General features: G+C 49.9%; 1 protein-coding gene across 1 annotated transcript; it reads left to right on the top strand.

Moving 5' to 3' along the window:
• Positions 1–2,927: 2,927 nt before the first annotated feature.
• On the top strand, positions 2,928–19,555 carry RETSAT (retinol saturase). Its single transcript, XM_078860655.1, has 11 exons — positions 2,928–3,251; positions 4,600–4,782; positions 5,619–5,863; positions 6,991–7,192; positions 10,471–10,668; positions 12,406–12,525; positions 13,296–13,434; positions 14,235–14,347; positions 15,697–15,863; positions 16,232–16,391; positions 17,804–19,555. Exons 1-11 carry the CDS (start codon positions 3,044–3,046, stop codon positions 17,947–17,949), a joined length of 1,881 nt encoding a protein of 626 aa, XP_078716781.1. The 5' UTR covers positions 2,928–3,043; the 3' UTR covers positions 17,950–19,555.
• Positions 19,556–20,341: the final 786 nt, after the last annotated feature.

Consider the following 20,341-nt stretch of genomic DNA (forward strand, 5'->3'; position numbering starts at 1 on the left):
TCAAAGAGCTGCGTTTAAACGAGTTGACGGTGCAGTATGGTTACGGAAATTTAATTTCATGAAATGTGAGGACAATGCGACACGGAGTGGCCATGCACTTGACCCGCCAGCTGCGCACAGCCAAGCAGCACGCATCGTCGCGTTCTCATTAGGACACGGACTCCCGTGTTTACTCGCGCACCTCCTGCCCCCTCCCAGAGGTCAGCGCTGTGGGCTCTGCGCTGCAGCTGGAGCGCGGTCCGTGCCCCGCCCGCCACCTGCTTGGGTCGCGACCACTCGGTGGCCTGTTTTGTTTCGCGGGGTTAGATTCGGGTTTTTGCATTATGGGTGCGCAAAACTGCTGGATGGGCAATCGAACGCGGGATGTGCATCGTAAACAGAACGCTGAAACAGACTACACCAATCCCCTGGCTCCATGTTCTATCGCGAACATTCAGCCACCAAATATCCACGGAGACACACACCTCAACCATGTTCCTCGTCGCCAACTCGAGTCCCCATCCCCTTTTGGCATCGCTCTGTCACCATACTAATATCTCACTGAGATCCGGAAGAATGCTGGCGAACAGAGCGGAATAACACGGACGTCCAGAATAAACTCCTAATTCGAGACGAAAACACATGGCACCTCCTGGCTTTGACATTCCCTGAAGACACTGGTAGCAATCATCAACCGCATCAGAACATCGACAGGCCGATGCGCGCATCTCCTTCATGAATTAAAAATTAAAGACAACGCCACAGTAGTGCGATAATGGCCATGCAACACAAACTATGGACCGTACAGTAAACACAAAGAGACGCATGGAGTTCCATAGAGACTCACATAGACACACATAGAGATACATAAAGGCAAGCGACCTAAACGATTGACCCACATAGAAAACCGTTGTAGTCTGCGCTCATTCAACGGAGGAGGAATAGCAGCAACATGACACGAACTCTCTTCGAAGCCCTCTTGTCATGGCTCGCAGACCTCGGACATTGGCAATTAGCAACCTGAACATGATCATCATCTGTCACAGCCGTGCGATGTCATCGTGAACCTCGCACCTGTACCCCTCAGGAATGTGTAACATACACCATTCGTGTAGGACTTTGAGACAGGTGAGATTGTTATATTGTACACCACCAGCACTGATTACTCTATCACTGCCACAATGACTCGGGGAGACGTGGCAGGCCAAGAGGCCTCGCACCACCACTGCCCCCCCTCCACCCTGCCTCGCCCCCCCCTCCACACTGCCTCGCCCCCCCCCCCATCCACACTGCCTCGCCCCCCCCCTCCACACTGCCTCGCCCCCCCCCCCTCCACACTGCCTCGCCCCCCCCTCCACACTGCCTCGCCCCTCCCCCTCCACACTGCCTCGCCCCCCCCCTCCACACTGCCTCGCCCCCCCTCCACACTGCCTCGCCCCCCCTCCACACTGCCTCGCCCCCCCCCCCTCCACACTGCCTCGCCCCCCCCCCCCCTCCACACTGCCTCGCCCCCCCCCTCCACACTGCCTCGCCCCCCCCCCCTCCACACTGCCTCGCCTCCCTCCTCCACACTGCCTCGCCCCCCCCCTCCACACTGCCTCGCCCCCCCCCCCCCTCCACACTGCCTCGCCCCCCCCCCTCCACACTGCCTCGCCCCCCCCTCCACACTGCCTCGCCCCCCTCCACACTGCCTCGCCCCCCCCCCCTCCACACTGCCTCGCCCCCCCCCCTCCACACTGCCTCGCCCCCCCCCTCCACACTGCCTCGCCCCCTCCTCCACACTGCCTCGCCCCCCCCCCTCCACACTGCCTTGCCTCCCTCCTCCACACTGCCTCGCCCCCCCCCCTCCACACTGCCTCGCCCCCCCCCCCCTCCACACTGCCTCGCCCCCCCCCTCCACACTGCCTCGCCCCCCCCCCTCCACACTGCCTCGCCCCCCTCCTCCACACTGCCTCGCCCCCCCCCTCCACACTGCCTCGCCCCCCTCCTCCACACTGCCTCGCCCCCCCCCCTCCACACTGCCTCGCCCCCCCCCTCCACACTGCCTCGCCCCCCCCCTCCACACTGCCTCGCCCCCCCCCTCCACACTGCCTCGCCCCCCCCTCCACACTGCCTCGCCCCCCCCTCCACACTGCCTCGCCCCCTCCTCCACACTGCCTCGCCCCCCTCCTCCACACTGCCTCGCCCCCCCCCCTCCACACTGCCTCGCCCCCCTCCTCCACACTGCCTCGCCCCCCCCCCTCCACACTGCCTCGCCCCCCCCCCTCCACACTGCCTCGCCCCCCCCCTCCACACTGCCTCGCCCCCCCCCCCTCCACACTGCCTCGCCCCCCTCCTCCACACTGCCTCGCCCCCCCCCCTCCACACTGCCTCGCCCCCCTCCTCCACACTGCCTCGCCCCCCCCCCTCCACACTGCCTCGCCCCCCCCCTCCACACTGCCTCGCCCCCCCCCTCCACACTGCCTCGCCCCCCCCCTCCACACTGCCTCGCCCCCCCCCTCCACACTGCCTCGCCCCCCCCTCCACACTGCCTCGCCCCCTCCTCCACACTGCCTCGCCCCCCTCCTCCACACTGCCTCGCCCCCCCCCCTCCACACTGCCTCGCCCCCCTCCTCCACACTGCCTCGCCCCCCCTCCTCCACACTGCCTCGCCCCCCTCCTCCACACTGCCTCGCCCCCCACCTCCACACTGCCTCGTCCCCCACTGCCCCCCCGCCTCGGCCCCGCACACCTTCCAGTGACCCCCCCCCCTCCGCCAGCCCCCCCCCGTCTGCGACCCCGCCCGCACGAGACCTCGCGTGACCGATCGCGCCACTGCCAGCGCACGCCACGGTCATTGGCTAACGCGTCTTGAGGGGGCGTGGCACGCTGCCATCTCGAGCGTCTATTGGCCGAGCTGGACGAGGTGGGCGGGGCGTTAGCGGGGGGGGGGGGGCGACGCTGGCCACGCCCTCTGCCCGTCTACCTGGCGGAGTGCTGACGACTGCCGGCAGAGTCCGAGGAGAGCGAGGAGGAGAGTGGCCCCCTCGGTGCCGTAGCTGCCGCCTCGCTCCCGCGGGTCGCGATGTCGCTGTGCGTGATGTGCGCCTGGCTGCTGCTGCCGCTGGCACTGCTGGCGCTACTCGTAGCGCTCGGCGTGGTGCTGCTCGCCAGGCACGGCGTGCTGCCTTTCGGCGCCTCCGCCGAGCACAACCCGTTCAAGACGGACACGCGGCGCGAACCCGCGGCCCTGACCATCGAGAAGGAGGCGCGGGAGAAAGTGATCCGCCAAGGTGAGGAGCCGTGGAGCCGCGGCCGCGGAGGCCCGCCAGGCGGAGGAGGCCCTCCTCCGCCTGGCGGGCCTCCGCGGCCTCCTCCGCCTGTCAGTCGCGGGACGGGGGACGCTGCTGAGCTGGGGCCGACAGGAGGGTTGCAACTCACTTGCAAGGGGAGTCGGAGACCACCGGTTGCACCTGCCAGGCCTCGACAAACCTCGACTCCGCCTCCCTCGAGGGAGCCCTGCTGATGCTCACCGCAGTCTCATGCTGGGGCCACATGGGGCCACACTAGTGGGGCTTGTGCCAAGTTCATGGCCGTGGCTGGCGGGCTGCCGCCTCTCACCCACTCGCCGCGCGCTATCAGCAGCAGCTGTAGCAGCAACTTTGTTGTGTGTGTTTATGAACAGTGCAGGGCATCAACGCGTCTGTATTCACTGACATGCATGGGTTACGCATGCACACAGTGCACATATTCTGTGTGCTATGTCTAGTGTATGCACCATGTGCGTATGTAGCTCGTATTAACAGTGCAGTACTTACACCTGTGGCAATATCGCGGTGACCCCCCAGTGTGTGTGTGTGCTCATCGCTGCCTGTGTTGTATCCGTCTGCTGGACTTACTATCCAAGGCAATTTACATAACAAAGAAATGTAACTTTATTGTGTAATTTGACTTCAATAAGTATTGTCTCTGATATGAATCCTTCCTGAATATGGCCACTAACTAAATATAGCTGCAGAGTTTTTTTGGAGGTTGAAGATAGGAAAGGGGCTAGGTGTTATCACCTTCATTCCTAACACAGGTCTAAGTTTTGTACTCCCAATAAATGCCCCGCCTGACCGCCTGTTGTAATCTCGCGTGAGACGCTGTGATTAGAGCACGTAATGTGAACAATGCCAAGGACTGACACAGACCAAGCATGGCCACCCTGAGCCACACAGCTATTTTTAGAATGGTTTCATCACGTCGTAACGTGACCTACGTGACAGCATTCCAGTGAGACTAATGCTGCCTATGAACTCTGTGCACGTACATTACTACCCGGAGATTGTGCCGGGTTTCTTGCCAAATGGCTATGTAGAGATATGCTGCACGTCATGTTGGCACAGTGGTTCACGCGTTACACTATGACCTTGATGACCAAGGATCTGGGTTCAATTCCCAGCCCGTGCATGTCATTTGGATCGTCTGCCTTTAATCTTCCAAAGACCTCCCCGAGGTGGACTCTGCTCTAAATGGGCACCCGGTGCGTTGCGCGTACGCAAACACTGCAAAGGCGGCCAGCCGGGGTGCTGGCCACCCACCTATCCCGGTGTGCCGTGCCGGCGATAAAGAGGTTCTTTGCCTTGGTGTGCATGTCAGGATTTGTGGAGAGCCGCGTGCCGAAGCAGCTGGATGCCGTGGTGGTGGGAAGTGGCATTGGAGGACTCACAACGGCGGCGCTGCTGGCCAAAGCTGGGCGTCGTGTGCTGGTGCTGGAGCAGCACACTCGTGCTGGGGGCTGCTGTCACACCTACCAGAAGAAGGGCTTTGAGTTCGATGTAGGTGAGGAATCCAAGCACAACAAGCAGCCCTTGGGATTCTCTGTCTGTGTTGCCTTCTGTTCAAATAATTGCATCAGAAAATCAAAAGGCATTCCCTTCACAAATGGAAAATTAATGTCAAGCCACAGTAGTGCAATTGTTGCCATGCAAGCCAGACGATAGACCATATCGTAAACCATTGTGGTCTGCGCTCTTTCAACAGGGAGGTGGCAAAACGATACGAAATCTCTCCTCAAGCCCTCTCGTGGCTCGCAGGCCTCAACGTCAGCATTTAGCTCTTGGACACATTGCCATTCGCAAGAACAGAATACATGGGTAGTGTGGAAGGGTGCAAGTGGTGGACTTAACAAAAGATTATAACTCAAACTCTACAACTTAACGTAGGCTTTCACGACCGTTATCATCCTGAGACCAATAGTAATCATATTTCAGCACTAAATAATTTACCAATTGTAAGCACAACCCATGTCATGTGGCGTTGTGCAACTCCCCTGCGGTATTGTGCAGTCACAATCGTGGTGTACTGTTACATTGCCTTTCTGAAGAATCAACATGTGGCGATTACCCCAACTTGGGACTGGTTGTCATCTGCACAGGGAACGTGGACTTCACCTGTGTTGGTCCGGTAGAATTACATGAGAAAGTTCCTGCCGCTAGAACTTTCCCCTGCAGGGCATTCTGGCTATAAATAATTGGGGGCGGATATTAACGTTTTCTTTGTGGGATTGGCTGTGTGGCTATTAGGCCTAGTCTTAGGGTGTGTATTTTCCGAAAGACTTTGTTTTTCCTTTGTGACGATGTTCTTTGTGTGTGTGCATGGCGATGTGTTCACGACAGGGATACACTACATTGGGGAGATGCACAAGAACTCCGTGTCTCGTACACTGATTGACCAGCTGACGGACGGGCAGCTGCAATGGGTGGAGTTGGACGATCCGTTCGACACGGTGGTGTTCGGAGACCCCGCTGCCCCGCGCCTCGTCGTGCCTCTCTACAGTGGGAGGCGCCGCTTCTGGGACGAGCTCCACGCCGCCTTCCCCAAGGATACAAAAGCAATTGACAAGTTCCACTCCCTCCTGCAGGTACAGCTGGTGGTTCACCAGGGACTCGTTTGTACTATGTCATTTGTATTGTCTCACTTTCATTGTCTTGTGTGTTCTGTCTTTTTTTTTTCTAAATGTGCATTAAGATATAAATTGTATACAATTTTCATCAACTGTAAACAATTCTTACACACGTGACTTCATCCTTGCATTGTGTATAATAATTGATTTTAATTTCTGAATTCACAAATTCCTAGTGTATGGTGACACTTGGATGACACTAGGAAAATATATGAACTCTTTTCCATGACAGTAGCCTGTTGTCTGATGTAAAATTGTCATCTCCATGTGGTATTCCAACTCAGTCCTGTAACCCCATTGCCTGTAGATGTGTGGGGTAATTGTGATGGTGATGAGGTTGATAGTGAATCATGTAATAATGTGATGGTAGTGAGAGTAATAATTATGGTGAAGATAGAGATATTAGTAAAGATATGGTTGTGATAATGGGGTTTTGATGATGTAGAAAAGCAAGGATTGATAAAAAAAAAAAGGCACCGTAACATTTGTCAACATTGCCTTTTGATTAATAATAAAGGTTTTTGGATCTAACCCAACAACCTTCAATATTAATAATAATTGTCGCGAAAGCCTACGTGTTAAACTGATTACCTTTTTGATCTTGATAATACCACTAAAAAAGGTGTGTCATTTTGAATATTAAGGTGAGCTTTAAGTAAAAATTAGAAATGTGTATTCTTTGGGGTCTTTCGGTAAAGCCACGTAGATAGAAAAAATAATAAAAATGTCGTGATATTTTTATTTCTCTATCTACGTGGCTTTACCGCAAGACCCAAAGAATATGAATTCCTGCAGTCACGAAAGCTTTAAGTCAAGATTTATAAATGTGTATTATTAAAAAATTATTAATATTGACTTTGGTAAAGTCACGTAGATAGAAAAATAATAAGATAAATCACGACGTTTCGATCGCAACACAAGCAATCGTCTTCAGGTGAAAAAATACAGCAGGCGGACTGCTGAGGCAGGAATAAATAAAGTACTAACATATCCTCTTAACCATCATTCCTGTTGTATAATGTCATAGCAACTGTGTTATGGGCCGCGCTGCACATGCATGTGTTGGACTGCTCTGCTTTGTGCAGGAGGTGCGCAAGGGGTTTCTCTATTCGCCGCTACTGAAGATGCTGCCTCTGTGGCTGTCCAAGCTGCTCATTCGCGTGGGCATCATCGACCGGTTGACCTCCTACTTCCGTCTGTCTTCGCGTAGCCTCTCCTCTGTGCTCGCCGAGATTACCGACAATGCAGACCTTCGTGCCGTCATGGCCTACAACTTTGGGGACTACGGTACGTAGCATGCGTTGTGCAGTCTTTATGCAGCACGTCGCGTGATTCGCCGATTCTTCACACAGTCTGTGGTGTGGATTTTTCATTGACCCTGCATCGTAGATTTTTCATGTCCTATGTGTCGTGGATTCTTTACAACTCGTACGGGTAGAGCGCACAGATTGCGCTATTTTTTTCTTATTTAAATCGAGTCCACAGCTCTCAGTTTTTTACTTTGGATCCTGTCTTGAATACGAATAAACGTCGGCCGTGGCTTGCATTTTTTTTTCTGTATCTTAATGTACTCCGTAGCTAGAGTATTGAGCACTATTTGGCACCAAACAGCAGATAATAACATCTAGTTGAGCTCATCTTCTTGGTTCTTTCGGTAAAGTCACGTAGAAGGGAAGTAATAAAATATTAAAAATAAACATAATAAAATAATTCTCACGACGTTTCGGCCACAATGCAAGTAGCCGTCCTCAGGTGAAACCAGGTCTGTCGAGGCGACAGCGTCTGAAAACGTCGTGAGAATTATTTTATTATGTTTTATTTTTATTATTTTATTACTTCCCTTCTACGTGACTTTACCGAAAGAACCAAGAAGATGAATCCCTGCAGTCACGAAAGCTTTAAATCGAAATCTAGTTGAGCCTTCTGGATAAATCAGATCATTTGCGACAATGTATTTGTTACCATGTGTGGATTTACGCTTTTTCTGGGTGTAGGTATATGCTTCCTGTCGATCTTGTCTGTGTCTCTCGATGGCTTTGCCTATCTGTTTGTTCCACTATCTCAAGGCTTTCTTTGTCAGTACCTGTCTGTCTGATTTATGACTTTCCCGGTGTCCCTGTGTTTATGCGTGCTGCAAGTGGATCTCGACCTAGCCCTTTATTTCCCCTCTCTTTTTCCTTGGCCCTGTCACTTCACATTTCTAGCTAACATCTCACCCATTTCTGCCTTTACCATCACACCTCCTAGTCCAGCTTATGAATGTTTTTTAATGCATTGTAAAAATGCAACATTTAATGGAAATCATATTTGTTATGCTTGATATAATTTGGAACAAAATATACAGTGGATCATAGATACTGTGATACTATTTGTAACCTTACATTTTTATTTGACTTTCGTGACTGCAGGAATTCATATTCTTTAGTAAAAATAAAAATAATAAAATAAAATAAAAATGTAATAAAAACCAAAAACTTACGACGTTTCGATCGCAACACCCCAAGGGGTTCTCCCTTATCGCTGGTTGTAGCCAACATTTTCATGGAAAAATTTGAGACGGACGCCATCCAGGCATCCACTCTACGCCTGTCCTTGTGGAAGAGGTACATGGATAACACGTTCGTCATCTGGCCACATGGTCGACCGGCTCTGAAACAATTCCTCAACCACATCAGTTCCATACACTCAGCCATAAAGTTCACCATGGAGGTAGAAAAGGATGGCAATCTACTTTTCTTGGATGTCTTAATCAAAAAGAGACCAGATGACTCAATGAGCCATTCCGTCAACAGAAAAATAACCCATACTGATGCCAACCTAAAACCTGATTCCCACCACCATCCATCCCAGAAGAATTCCCTCATCACAACGCTACACCATAGAGCTCAATGTATCTCCGACAATGAACACCTAACCAGTAAACTCAAGGTGAACGGATACTCTGACTACACAATCCGCAAAGCCATCTGAGGACCCAATCAAAACCATCACCTTGCCATACATAGCAGGGGTAACCAAAAAGATTTCCAAAATCATGAACAAACAAAATCCAGGTCCGATTTAACACAGTACGTAAAATTCGTGATCTGATCTCATCTGTGAAGGACAAGACTCCTGACATGCAACACATTCCTGCGGAGGGAGCTGGTAGGAACGTTGGGTTGCTCTGTCAATGGCCAGGGTCAACGTCGGCGTGTTGTATTCCGCAAATATGCCCGACTGTGAGGGCGGGCACAAGCCGGCGTGAGTAGGTTAAACGTTGAGTTTTATAAGGGCACCACGGGGTGTCCAGCCCCTGCCCCCCCACCCCCACTCAGCCCCACCCTCCCCACCCAGCCCCTCCCCACCCTCCCCACCCCACCCTCCCCTCCCCACCCAGCCCCAACCTCCTCAGCCCCTCCCTCCCCACCAAGCCCTTCCCTGCACGACGGACGGACGGACACAATAATCCCCTGTGGGCTGGTGTAACCAGGAGGTTCCTACCAGTAATATCCCAGTGTCTACAAACTAAGCTGTATCTGCGGCAGCAGTTAGTTACATTGGGGAAGCTAAGCGACATGCCTCGGACCGTGTTCATGAACGTAAGGCAGATTTGAAAGACGGTAGGACCAATACTTCTGCCGTAGCTGATCATTCTTTAAATGCGGCTGGCTTACACGAAATTGATTTCTCTTAAACGATGGTATTTTGCAAGCCTACTGGCTTAGTTCATGAGGCCATCCACATATATAGACACAGACATAATTTCAACCGAGAAGACGTTTATAAACTGAGCAATCATTGGAATGATGTCCTCAACCACTTTGGGTCATGACTTGATTCGTAATTTCTTGTCAACCTCCACCGTCAGCAGTGTAGATGTGTGGAGTGAGGTGCAATGCCCCCCATCTCTACCCCCTCTCTCTCCCCCTATCTCTACCCCCTCTCTGCCCCTATTTCTTCCCCCCTCTCTCTCTCCCTATATCTACCCCTTCTCTCTCCCCCCCCCTCTCTCTTTCCCTATATCTACCCCTTCTCTCTCCCCCCCCTCTCTCTCTCCCTATCTCTACCCCCCTTCTTTCGTGACGACCGAAAGACCCAAAGAGTATGAATTCCTGCAGTCACGAAAGCTTTACGTCAAGATTAATCGATGTATAATTTTAGACTTTAAGGAATAGAATTTCAGGGCAAACAGAGCATACTGATAGTATTGCATGAAGACTAATGAGCAAAAAATTTATACTTAAGGAACATTTACAGAAACATTACATGATTCAAGTTATTATATTTTGTTATCTTGTAAGTCTGTGTTAATAGCAATTGAAGTAGAAGAGCAGTGTCTGATATTTTATTTGAAGTTAAAGTTACTCTTGTTTACAATACTAGTTTAATTTAAATTACTGTTATATTATCTAATCATATGCACAATACTCAATACGTGTAGCTTGAATGTCCGGATCAGTTTAAACAGATGATAGCACGGTTGGCTACACGGTTGGCTACATCCGATACAAAAGAAGTTCAAAATACAAATGTACAAATGTTCGTAAATGCTGTCAAGATGATTCTCATCGTCTGCCCTCCAGGTTGCCCTCCCAAGGACACAAGCTTCGTGATGCAGGCGATCCTCATCAACCACTTTGTGCAGGGCAGCTGGTACCCGGTGGGGGGCGCCAGCGAGATCGCCATGCACATCATCCCCGTGATCCAGCGCGCGGGCGGCGCCGTGCTGGTGCGTGCCCCCGTCTCGCGCATCCTGCTCGACTCGGACGGCCGTGCCTGTGGTGCGTCTGCGCACCATGACGATGGGAAACTTCGTGGCTCGGTTTTCTGAGAACGTGTCCCCGAGACGCTTAAGGCCTCCTATTCTTCAGAATCAGAATATTTATTGATACTGGAGGAATGCGATGAGCTGTAAAGCCCTTTTTCACAGATGTCCAGTAGGGGCAGGTCAGAATGTTACAACAAACCATACAAAAACACGATAGGAGTGCAAAGTAGAGGAAAGGTAAACAAATCACTTGCAAAAAAACTAAACAATGTTTTATCTTATCAGGGAAAGCCCACTGAGCTTTGTCACGGCTCGGCTCTGGCTCAAGTGAGTCGGTTCAAAGCCGTGCTTCACTTTAGCCTGCTCTGAGCACCGTTCCTGCCACGCTCAGGATTCCCATGAGCTCTCAGCCAAGCCATGGTTGAAAGCAAAGAAGCGGCTCAAGCTTGCGCTCAATTCTGGGCTCAAGCCTGGACTGAACCGTGTTAGGGGCCTAGGTGGAACTGAGCTGTGACTAAGTTTACAGTAAAAAAATATTCCGATGACAAAATCACCTGGAATGCGCCCAATCTCATCAGACATCGGAAGCTAAGCTGCGTGAAGCCTGGGTAGTGCTTGTATGGGTGACCAACATGCATAAAACAGGTGTCGTAGCTCTCTGCAGTGCTACGTTGCGAGGATTGGCAGTGCAGAAAAATCCAATGTGCTGTACACAATGCTCCAGCCTTTGTAATCCCTGTCTTCATCAACCCACACCAATACAGTGAAATACAGCTATCCTTAAATTTATGAATGTTTGATTTACAAAATTTAGCATTCACGCAATTGACAAATTATGGACACTTTTCGATTAACGAAATGGAATTTCCACGTGAACGAAAATTTACGCGGCATGTACCATGAGATCCAACGGGAAGCACCTGAGTCATTATCTATCAGCGACAGCGTCATGGTGTCCCTGCAGTGCAACAGTGACGCCTCCACATCCCCTTGCCACTCATTCCAAGATGCGGCTCTTTTGCTGAGTGGGCTGAAAAGGTTATCAATTTTCGTTTTGAATTAATTATTATTCAACCATTCTTATATTTGTTCTTTATTATTTTTGTATTATAAAAAGTGATATAGGTGTTTATTATTAGGTTAGGAGCAGAGTTGGAATGACTGTCTAAAACACATCCCTAATTGTTAGTCTTAAATTGAGGGGAAAAGCCGTTCCGATTTACAAAATTTTGTTGTACGTATGTTTTTTGAAGAACACATCTATTTTGTAAATCGAAGGATGGCTGTATAGGCAAATACTCCCCATGACCCGCACGGTGTGGGAGGCTCTAATTCAGAAGTGGAGTGACAAAAAATTCCATTCATCTACAGGCAAAATAGGAACTCAATTAATTAACCACATTCCTCCGCAGGTTCTAAAGCCATGTGACTTAAATTATTGTAAAATGTTGCAACACAATAGCTACCCTCGCCTCACGCAAATATTCTGGAGATTTATCACGGCTGTATCTCATACAGTGGAACTTATTTACATACCCGCTCTGAACTGTTTAATCATGCATCAACATGTGGCTTGTGATGGACAGATGTTTAAATTTGAGCCATTGTGCTTGGCTTGTCTTGTTTAAGTTGGGGAGCAATCTCCTGGCATGACCGACTGACACACGACGAAGTGCCACTGCTGCACAGTGCTGCGTTACTGGTGCCCTTGTCAACGCGTGTCGTTGCTCGCCCCCCTGTGTGCTGGCAGGAGTGATGGTGAACAAAGGAGGCGAAGAGGTGCAGGTTAATGCCCCCATGGTCATTTCGGACGCTGGCATGTTTAACACCTACGAGGTTCTGCTTGCGGAGGAGAAGCTGGCGACTGCGGGTGAGATGGCGTCACATGGAAAGGTGTTTTTGTTATTGCTCTGCTCGTGTGCCTAGGATTGGCTCACTGAGACTCAGAAGGGTCCTGCCATATGTTTGCATTAAGCGGAACTGTTGCTATGGGTAATCCAAACATTTTTTTTTTCAAGTAATTTATTGCTGCTTTAGGTCAAAACCAGTTCCATTGTTTTTTTTAGCTTGTGGGAATAAAGTGGAGAACCCGGAAGAAATTGATGCATAACAGGGGGAGCTCTTGAGTGAAGAACTCCTTGAGCCAACACTTTCACATGTTCCCCTATTGTGTGCTGACATGACAAGGTCACGCGTTTGGGTTTAATGTGATCACTGAAAAAGTGTTGTTTGCGGTTTTCTTGAATTGTAATTGGAAATGTGTTGATGAGAATTGGTAAATCACCCAAAGGAATGACAATTTGTCTTGTCAGCTGAGGGGTCTTAGAGATTAATGTTTCCCGGTGGGATTTGTTCAAGATTATTGAGCTCCACATGTTTCATGAATAGTCCTGTACATAACCTCTAAATACCAAGTAGCAACACTTTACAAAGCCACACCTTGCTGAAGAGACTTTGCGAAGTCAAAATCAGTCTCAAGATTTGTTAAACCACGTGATACGAGGAGACAATGATTTGAAAGGTCAATTAAACCCTTGTATTTAGTGATTTAATTGCGCAAGCTGCTTTGCATTTCCACAGGAGTGAGCTTGCGCACGGAGAAATATGTCCGCGTGATGTGTGTGTGCCCTCTACACGCAGGAGCTCGTGAGCAGCTGAGTCGACTGCAGCACGGCATAGGAGCCTTCACCGTGTTTGTAGGACTCGACGGAACCAAGGAACAGCTCAAACTGAAAGCTGCTAACGTGTGGTTGTTCAAGGAGAATGACCTCGATGCCAGGTATGCATTGGGGACATGTGGGTAGTTTCTTTTTATTTTGTACGGCAGGGCAATTAGTGCCGACCTTTGTTGATGTCGAGGTTAGTTAATGGCCATGGGAGCGATCTAGCGAATGTCTGAGATGCCGCCATTGAATGAACGAAGCATCGGACATTGATGGGCGACGTGTCCCACGATTAGGCCTTGACAGCCACGTTCGCAACACGGCAGCGTCTCGCCTACCAGCGGCGTAAGAGGTGGTCACACCGGCCGTGCGATATTCGGATGCGGTACAAAGCAAACCACGACTCTGGCTTCTCGCTTGCATTTCAAGTGTGTTTTTGTGGTTCAAATTGTAACAACCTGTGTCAACGGTGAGACGTATAATTTAAAACGAACCTTGCAGAGATGTATGCATTGGTAATGATGGTGGGAGTGGTGGTTCAATCCTGTAAATCCTGACTTGTGGGCAGGGATGGTAACAAATTTAGAAGAGATGTCATGTTTTTGTACGTCCCTCCCGCTTTGGTACGAGATGCCAGTGGGGGGCAGTGCAGCACGTGAGTTGCACATCTGCGTGGTGTTTGAGAGCTCTCCCGTATCTGGCAACTTCATTTCTCTTTGGCACAGAAAAGAAAAACGTCATTAAATAATTGACCAAACATCTAAAGCACATTTTTTTCTTCAAAACCACTTCAGGAGGATGAGTGGTGCTTTGCTGGGTTAACGCTCCAACTGTTAAGGAGTTTGCTCAGACTAAGGCATTGTGAATGGGACTTGAGTGTTCCTGAGTGATGTCGCCTCTGCTCCAACTCACGCAGCTTCAGCAGGTTCATGGCGCTCTCCAAAGAAGAGGCAGCTGAGGCAGATGTCCCCATGCAATTCATTTCCTTCCCCTCTGCCAAGGACCCCTGCTGGGAGCAGCGCTATCCTGGTAAGCACGCAGCCCCGCGTCACTGCCGGCAACACAAACAGCAGACAGCTTCTCGCCACACGTTGGGGACGTGTGTCGGAGCGGGAGAGGCCGCTTCTTCGCGAGAACTGAGTCGATACTCAATCGGCAGAGATGGTTGTCATGCTTCAATGAGGCGATATATATTTTTTAAAGTCGCTAGTTGATGGTCGGAACTTGGTCACCAAATGATCCAATTGAAAAAAAGTATTTGGATTTTCACTGAATTCGGATTCATAATCCCCAAGCCACGATCTAGGCACTGCTTGATGAAGACCTCCCCATGTCATTGCCATTAGTTGTTTCACAGTAAAAGTCCATACACGCACCTTTCCATGCTTCTTTGCATTTAAAATGAACCTTGCAGAGATGTATTGGTATTGGTGGTGGGAGCGGTAGTGTTATGGCTAGCGCGCTGCACTACAAACCCAGCGACCTAGGTTCGATACCCGCTCACGGCCAACATCAGTGATGATTATCTGAACCGGTCCTGGGCCTCCCCTAGGTCTACTCAGCATCAAATGAGTACCTGCAACGGTGTGTAAACATCGTCACTAGGTAGACAAATGCGGTTGGGCGTGGTGCTGGCCACCCACCCCCTCGTGTGCAATTCCGTTCTTCATAAGTGCTCGTGAACAGCATTTGCCCCAACAGTCTGCTCAAGGCTATATGGGAGATCTGTCTGATGGGAGTGGTGGTGCAAACCTGTAAATCCTGACTTTTTCGGCACGGTTGGCGGGTAATTGAGAAGAGATGTCACGTTTTTTTTACGTACTTCCATGCTTTGAAATATTATCTTTGCCAGTTTTCGTTTTTCTGATCTATGCCATACTAGGTAATATACACTGATTGAACACTTTTTTTTCCAAGCACATTGGTATTCAATTATTTTATAATTTAAATTATTTAATCACTTTCAATCATCTTCTGCTTCAGAGTAAAGCCTTGCAGTGCAGAGATAACAGCATCACACCCACTAATTGTGTCTGTTTTAGAGATGTAATTGGTGACTTAAGTATTATGTTTGGAATTACACTTGTTTTTTGTCACTTTTTACCATTTTATGTGCTTATAATTATAATGACTTGTTTTTGTTTTAGGGCCCATTACACCGGGGCATCTCGGAGCGCGATAGTCGCGATAAGCGCTGTACATCTCATCTTAAACATTTAAAAGTTGCACCCCCAGTAGCAGCTGTCCCTCTGTGACTCAGCACCTGGCCCTGCAAACGAGCATTCGTCTGCCAGTAGGAGGCGATGGTTGCTGTGTGTAATCCCCGTTGAGTAATTTATAACACGCTTGAAATGTGCAAACCTTTGTGCTTATTTCAGGAAAGTCCACGCTGGCCATAGTGACGTTTGCTCCCTACGAGTGGTTTGAGGAGTGGAAGGATGAGCACGTGAAGAAGAGAGGGGAGGAGTACATGACGTTCAAGATGGCCATGGCACGGCGCTTGTTGGACAGTGCCACAGACTTGTTCCCTCAGATCCGAGACAACGTGAGCGTCACCATCGGGCACTGCCGACCTCTACACCAGGACACGAAACGCTCTCTCGCTTTGCACACCAGTTTCTTGTAACTTCATGGCTGAGACAATACGCAAGTGCCTCCGTTGTGTAGTCTCATACAGACGTGGCAGGGCTTGTGATCGAGTCCCGACGGATGCTCTCCAAAATGTATTGCTCGCGGCCACAGCCGACGCTTAAAATTGGATAATGCAGAATTTAAGTCCAAATCTGAGTGAATCGCCAGCCAGCAAACTTTATTTGGCAAATTAAACCTCGCTGAACTGGAAACTTTGGACACATCCACACGCCCAGTGTTGGCAATGTATATGATGCTGTTGTCGCATTGCGCTCTGTGCAGATTGAGTACATCGAGGCAGGGAGTCCACTCTCCCATCAGCACTACATCGCATCCCCTCGCGGGGAGATTTACGGCATCCACCACAACCTGCCGCGCTTCAGTGCTGAAACCACAGCAGTTCTGCGTCCGGAGACCTCCATCCCCAACCTGTATCTCACAGGTGAAAGCACAAATACACAGCTAGAAACACCGTTTTCATCACCAACCAGCCGTTGTTCATTGACAGCCCTCTTGTGAATACACCGTTGGATTAGGGCCTCCACCACACCATGTGGGTCACGGGGAGCTATTTAACCATACTTCATCACACTGGTCAATGGGGGTTGGTGAAGGCAGAGAGTATAGATGTGGGAGCATTGATGTATGGTACAGTCATGCAATGTGCTGCACTCCCCTCTGCTGTCCAGCAGCCCATGATATGATTTCATCATGGCGGTCGCTCATCCAAGCACTAGCCAGGCTTCACTCTGCCTAGTTTCTGAGATTGACAAGATCGGGTGCATTCCAGGTGATTTGGTCATTTGCCAACCAGCGTGAGGCATACAATGGTAAGTTGAGCCCGAGTTATATTGCACCGCTATTGCATGTGTAGTGGTGGTGTTGACGTGCGCCGACTGTGACAGTGATGGATCACGTGGCGGCACGGGGTGCGGGGTTGGGCACGCGTTGTGGGCGTGGTATGGACGCGCGCGCCGGGAGTGACAGATGACGGGGCGGCGCGGCGTGGGTGGTGAGGCACGCTGAGATGTGGGAAAACAGGATCGTAGCCAGCGCCCAGTGATTGGTCGAATAGGATGGGTGCTCGCAGCGACGTCCGCAGGTGGGGTATAAAGGGGGACGCGCGAGAGCACTCGGGGAGAGTTATCCAGTTGAAGATCGAAGACGGAGTTGAAGACCTAGTGCCCCGAGACCCCTAGTCCCGCCGTCCTTGTAGGGACCGGGGCCCTGTGTGGCTCGGAGGCGAGACTGTGGGACCCGTGGTCCGACGCCCATGTGGGTCGGGCTGGGGACCCACAGTCAAGACGGACACCCCGGGCAGGGAGTGTCCAGAGTAGCTCAGTGGGCGTTAGTCGCCAGAGTAGCTAAGTGGGTGTTGGTCACCCGAGTAGCTCAGTGGGCGTTAGTCGCCAGAGTAGCTAAGTGGGTGTTGGTCACCCGAGTAGCTCAGTGGGCGTTAGTCGCCAGAGTAGCTAAGTGGGTGTTTGTCACCCGGGATACTAAGTGGTTGTTAGTCACCTGTGAACGAGTTGGTGAAATAAAGAGTGTGCTACCCGTGAAGTCGTCTCCCGCCGAGTTACTACATTACACATGCAGTTTGGCTGGATGACAAATACTATCCATTGTTTATCAATCGATAGTGTAAAAGGATATTCAAAGAACATTACTTTTTTCAGGCATTGAAAAAGCATAGAAAATTGGTGCAGATTAATGTCTCCCTACTGAACCATTGCCGTAGTATCCCAGCCTCGGTTCTTCTCGCCAGTTGAAACGGCTCGCTCGAAGCACCCCCACACATCTCTCTTATCCTGACATCCCCCTGTGTTTTCTGCTCTCCATGCTGCTCCACCCCAGGCCAGGATGTGTTGACCGCAGGATTTACGGGAGCCATGTTCGGAGGTCTGCTGTGCGCATGGCGTGTGCTCAACCGCAACATCTACTGGGACCTCCTGTCTCTGCGCAACAAGATCTCGCCCAGGCAGCACAGCAAGCAGGGGTAGTGCTCCATGCCTCGCTTGTGCACTGCTATCGAGGGAAATCCCTTTTACAAGTGGCCCTGCTCTCTGCCTCTCTGGTGCGCATACGTGCGCATGTTGAACGCCTTTTGCACAGTTCGTAGCCAACCGTGCTACTCGGAGGTGTGGGGGAAGGACAAGAGAAGTGAGATTCTCTTCCTCGCACGAGGTCACAGTGATCACCAACACGACTTGGAAATGAATGAAACATGCCTCTTCCCATTGTGAGGATAAATTGGCCTTCCTAAGCAGCAGCCAGTTAGGAAAATGTTCAGATGTTTCTACATGAATTGTCAATGCAGGACCTGGTTTACGAATGTGTTTAAATGTGCACCTTAACGCATTGCTGATCTATATATCGTCTGGGTATATGGATATCCAGAAATGTGGTGCTGTGATTAGAGTATGCAGCTGAATGGGTTTGTAAATTCAAATCTCGGGTGGAGGTTAACTCATCCCATCCTCTGGGGCCACCAGTGGACATGAGCAACCCCTCATTGGTTGTTGGTGCATGGAGAGGACTGGAAAAGTCAAACCAATTGCACGAGACGACCCATGAGATTAGAACTCCAATAATCCGCGTTGAAATGGGGAGCAAGGCTATATTGCAGACCCGGTAATCCGTGCTGCAGCGCCTCGGTCAGACTTATAATCTTCACAAAGAATATTTACGCTGACCCAGAGTGCCACGGATTATGGGAGAATTGGCCGCAGCGATTTTATTAATCCGCAAATACCTTGCCAATTCCTGAGAAAGCGCAGCACACGACTAGGTGATAAGAATTTCGAAGATCCATATGGCGCAATTATGCCATGCGCGTCTCTTGATAAACTAAACAAATCATGTTGGCAGAGTTATTCTATGCAACATGAACAAAAACACAATCTTATCCCTGCATTTCCCCAGGCGCGATCTCTGTCCAGCTCCACATTAGCCCCTCCCTGCGGATCGTGGTTTGCGAACCGGCAAAATATCCGGTGCCGTATCTCGCCGATCATGGGAGGAGTCGTGATCCACCAATAATCCAACTACAATTTACAGACGTTCGTGTATTATTGACAGTGCACAAATGATTGTTCTTCCGTATAGACGTTAGCCTCCTACTGGAATAAGTTGGCAGGACCCTCCTGAAAAAGTGCCTTGATTGATGCATTCCTGGGTAAGAAAGTGTAATAGTAATCATTCGTGAGTGTCCAAGTCAGATAAAAGCACGGGCGTGGCTTTTTGATGATAACTAGGGGTCAACTTGGATAACTCGGTTAATTGTAATAAAGCAACCAGCTATCACATCACAAGCTCTGTGGCCAGGTGGCTCAGCGGTAGAGTGCGCAATTTGTAATCGGAAGATTGCAAGTTCTAATCGTAGTTGGGGATTGACTTGGACCATCATCCCCCACCTCTTGGCTCAATAAAGTGAGTACCACTTAGTGGGTGGTTGTCCAATGAATCGTAATCAAACAGGAAATCTGTAGTTCTTACAATGCAATTGAGTTTTTACTAATGATTCGTTTTGCTGTCTAGATTTTTAATATTTGTCAGATGTCATGAATTTTCCACACCATACCCAAATAAAAACGATTGGAAAATCTACATTTTGTATCTTGTTGGCGAGGTGGGATAGTGCTCATGCGTAAACAAAACAAGCCAAGCACACATCAATGCCTTCGCATTTGATTTCTTACTGCACCTCTCAGCTGTTGCGGGTCAACACCTGACCTCCAAGGATAGCTCAAACGTATCCCAATATCTGGGTTGCTGTACCACGTGCCTTACCCATCAACCTCATTGCTATTATATTTACAATGCTTACCACATTTTATTCCCAACTTCCAAATTTGGTTACCATGTCTTCAAATGACATTCCCTTCATCCTCCACATGCACCTGCAATCTAAAACAGAAACTTTTAAATTTCCTTTAAAGGTACCACCTCTGGTGGGTCATGTAAAGTTGAAATGTTTTAGTCATTTTTTACTCGTTGCGTTGCAGTATTTGAATCTACAATAATTATATTCGGGTAACTTCACTTTTAAACAATAAGTGACTATACCACACAGGCAGAACTTTGAATTTTTATTAAAATACAGACACCATTTGACGTGATGGTTTCATAAAACCAGTTTATTTAGAAAAGGGAATGTCAGTGATATGGGTACATAGTTATGTTTTATCTTCAAGGGGGGGAGTTTGTCCCTTCCAGAAAGTCGTGAATTTCATGAATGCGAGGTCAAGGAGCGGGCACAGTCGGAGGATGATGCAGGGTTGTTACATGTGTAGTGCTGTACTTTTACACGGACAACTTCTTGCTTTTCTGTCGTCACTTTATTTTCACTAACGCAGCACATTCCAGCCACATTCCTCCGGCCAGCTGCGTGCC

Source organism: Lampetra fluviatilis, chromosome 10 (assembly GCF_964198595.1).
Source record: "Lampetra fluviatilis chromosome 10, kcLamFluv1.1, whole genome shotgun sequence".
NCBI lineage: Eukaryota > Metazoa > Chordata > Hyperoartia > Petromyzontiformes > Petromyzontidae > Lampetra > Lampetra fluviatilis.